General features: G+C 42.4%; 1 protein-coding gene across 1 annotated transcript; it reads right to left on the bottom strand.

Moving 5' to 3' along the window:
• Positions 1-1,470: 1,470 nt before the first annotated feature.
• LOC103577383 (uncharacterized) lies at positions 1,471-2,214 on the bottom strand. Its single transcript, XM_014443574.1, has 2 exons — positions 2,045-2,214; positions 1,471-1,978 (listed from the first exon to the last, which is right to left on the bottom strand). The coding sequence occupies exons 1-2, from the start codon at positions 2,212-2,214 to the stop codon at positions 1,471-1,473; spliced, it is 678 nt and encodes a 225-aa protein (XP_014299060.1).
• Positions 2,215-2,487: the final 273 nt, after the last annotated feature.

The raw sequence follows: 2,487 nt of genomic DNA, 5'->3' as shown, positions 1-2,487 counted from the left end.
GAATCTATAGATTCTTTCCTTCATGCCTGGCCAGTAAAATCTCTCTCGAATTCGCCGATAAGTTTTCACGACACCTTTGTGGCCCGCAATAGGGCTACAGTGGTTTTCTTCAATGATTTTATCGCGTAACTCTTCGTCAGGAACTTCTATATTTCCTTCGCAGTGTGGAACTTCGATAGGACAGTCACCCAATTCTTGTATAAGATAAGGCTTGATGTTTATATCATCGACTTTATCCTCCTATTTCGCCATGCGGAATTTATTGATTTCATGCTTGAACATGGACACTCTCAAATTTCGTAATCCTTCAATTAAATTAATTAAATCAATTTTTTTGAAATGATTTTTCTTGACAAAGTCTGTGAAGATAAAGCACTGACCCAATTTTGTAATTAATACAGCAGCCACTTTTGGTTTAGCTGTCTTCAGATCTCCCTGATTGATGAAAGTGAGATCTCTCAACAGACGTAAAACTGGTTTCATCAACTCACAATCCAGAGACAGGAAATGTACCATGTGATCTCTCACATAGGTAGTTCTATCTTGACTGTCCTTGAATTTGATTCGATTTTCAGGTAGTTTGAGAGGTCTATCAGACTCAGAGCTCGAGGAAAACGAAACTTACGGTGGTGAATAGCGTTGATCACTCAAATCATCAGCCATATCTGAGAAAGGAGGATCGAATACGTACCACGGAGCTTGATTCGGAATTTTCAGAGGTAAATCAACATTCATCTCAGGCTCATCCCCCAGTTGTTCGTCAACAACTTCCGGTTGAGTCGTGTGGAGAAGATAGGATTCGTTTACCTGAGCATTTCCGTCATCTTGTTTTCAGTGTACAGCTTGGAGCATTAATGCCTGGTCTTTAGATCTGATCTAAAAGATTTTCTGATGACCAGGCATTAATGCTCCAAGCTGTACTTCCACTTGAATCACAATGACTCCATCAGATTGGCTGGCATCTGATTGGTCTGATTGAGAAGATCTCTCCGCTGTGATTGTACGATCATTTGCAGAGTCTCGACTTGGTGAAATGGGCTGCTGACTCTCGTTCAGCAAAGTCTTTTCATTTTCTAGATTTTTACTGGTGGATGTTACTTTGCATTTGGGCGTTTCCATGTGTGCCAGACTGGATAACGCTGCAGGTACATCCTCGACGTTTAGAGTTTGGCAGGAAGAAGGCCTCGCAATAATTGTAGATGTTGTATCGTGAGAATTTTCCGTATCCTTTCAGTAGAAGCTTCTCGTGTGATCGTCGTAGTTGAGTTCCTTGCAATTTGCTTGCGCAGCTTTCAGCACCATGTTCTTTCACTTAGGGGTCGAAGGACTCCTACCCGCAGTGAGATATTCCTCTCGAATCTCATCAGCTCGCGGTGTCTGTGGAGTTGCCGAAGTTATTTCCACTTGGCATTCCGGTTCAGAGCAGCTGGCTTCACTTGAATCTTCTATGTCTCCATTTTCACGAAGGAATTATTTTTCTTCTTCCTCTTCGTCGGACTCATCCGAGTCTTCAGATTCGTCGTGTTCATCTAATAGGTAGCCCCTTTCAAGATATCCTCTGACTTCCTTGGCTTGTTGAGGACTGACTACAGGCAGTGGATTGTAATAATCGTCTGGACGAACAGTACAATCTGCTTCTTCGTCTGAAACATTAACTGCTCGTTTTTCTAGGGCTTTATCGAAATGTTCAAATGATTTTCTCAAATCTTCTCGCGTATTTTGTCGATTTATTGCTTTAGGAAAATTTTCATCCCCCTGGTCGCTGGAGCTTTGTTCCAGATCGTTTAGCAAATATTTTTCGTTCATGAGTCGTACTGCTTCCTCTTCCTCCTCATCTGTTTCTTCTGGTTCTAGCCCGGGCTCTGACCCAATCTCCACTTCAGGGTCGGCTGGAGCCTGAGGTGCTAAGGATGGTCCTGGTTGATTTTCTTCAAGAACGTCATCTTTGATACTTTCTGAGACGTCAGGTTCGGTCGTACTTATTTCACAATAATTTACTTATTCCCGGTTTCGTGTCAATTCCGCAGTCCGTCTCATCCGTAACCAGGATGCAATCGTGTCACGAGGTTGTGGAGCGCTGTTGACCCGAGGTTTATTTTTACTTTCGAGTTTTCTTCCTCGCTTTACAGCTGCTATGGCTTCTTCATCAGAACAAGAAGTTTTCAAGAGTGGTAGCATTACTGCTTCCTCGACCGATTTTTGGTTTGAAGCCATTTCGTTTGGAGATCTGCCCTCAGGGTTGTAGGAAAACCCTTCGGCATATTGTTTTGAGATCTTATGTCGAACGATAACCAAAAATTTGCATTTGCTTAATTTGGATCTCAACTTAATTTGTCATTCGGTGACAGTTTCGCCGTCTTTCAACCAAGACATACAAAGGTTGTTTGTATACAAGGTGAAAGGCTTACCATAAAGCTAAGGCTGAAACTGTTGTACCGCATACAAAACTGCCGAACACTCTTTCTCGTTGTGAGTGTATCTTGTCTC

The sequence above is a fragment of the Microplitis demolitor genome, chromosome 5, assembly GCF_026212275.2.
Source record: "Microplitis demolitor isolate Queensland-Clemson2020A chromosome 5, iyMicDemo2.1a, whole genome shotgun sequence".
In the NCBI taxonomy this organism is placed as follows: domain Eukaryota; kingdom Metazoa; phylum Arthropoda; class Insecta; order Hymenoptera; family Braconidae; genus Microplitis; species Microplitis demolitor.
The sequence above is the reverse complement of the archived record's forward strand: the minus strand, read 5'-3'. Positions and strand labels throughout refer to the sequence as shown.

What these genes read in the sequence shown, in the direction of transcription:
- LOC103577383 (XM_014443574.1), bottom strand. Translation starts at nt 2,214, where the DNA reads ATGGCTTCAAACCAAAAATCGGTCGAGGAAGCAGTAATGCTACCACTC. An exon ending in CGTGACACGATTGCATCCTG is followed by an intron (nt 1,979 to 2,044) that starts GTTACGGATGAG and finishes TTGTGAAATAAG; the next exon opens with TACGACCGAACCTGACGTCT.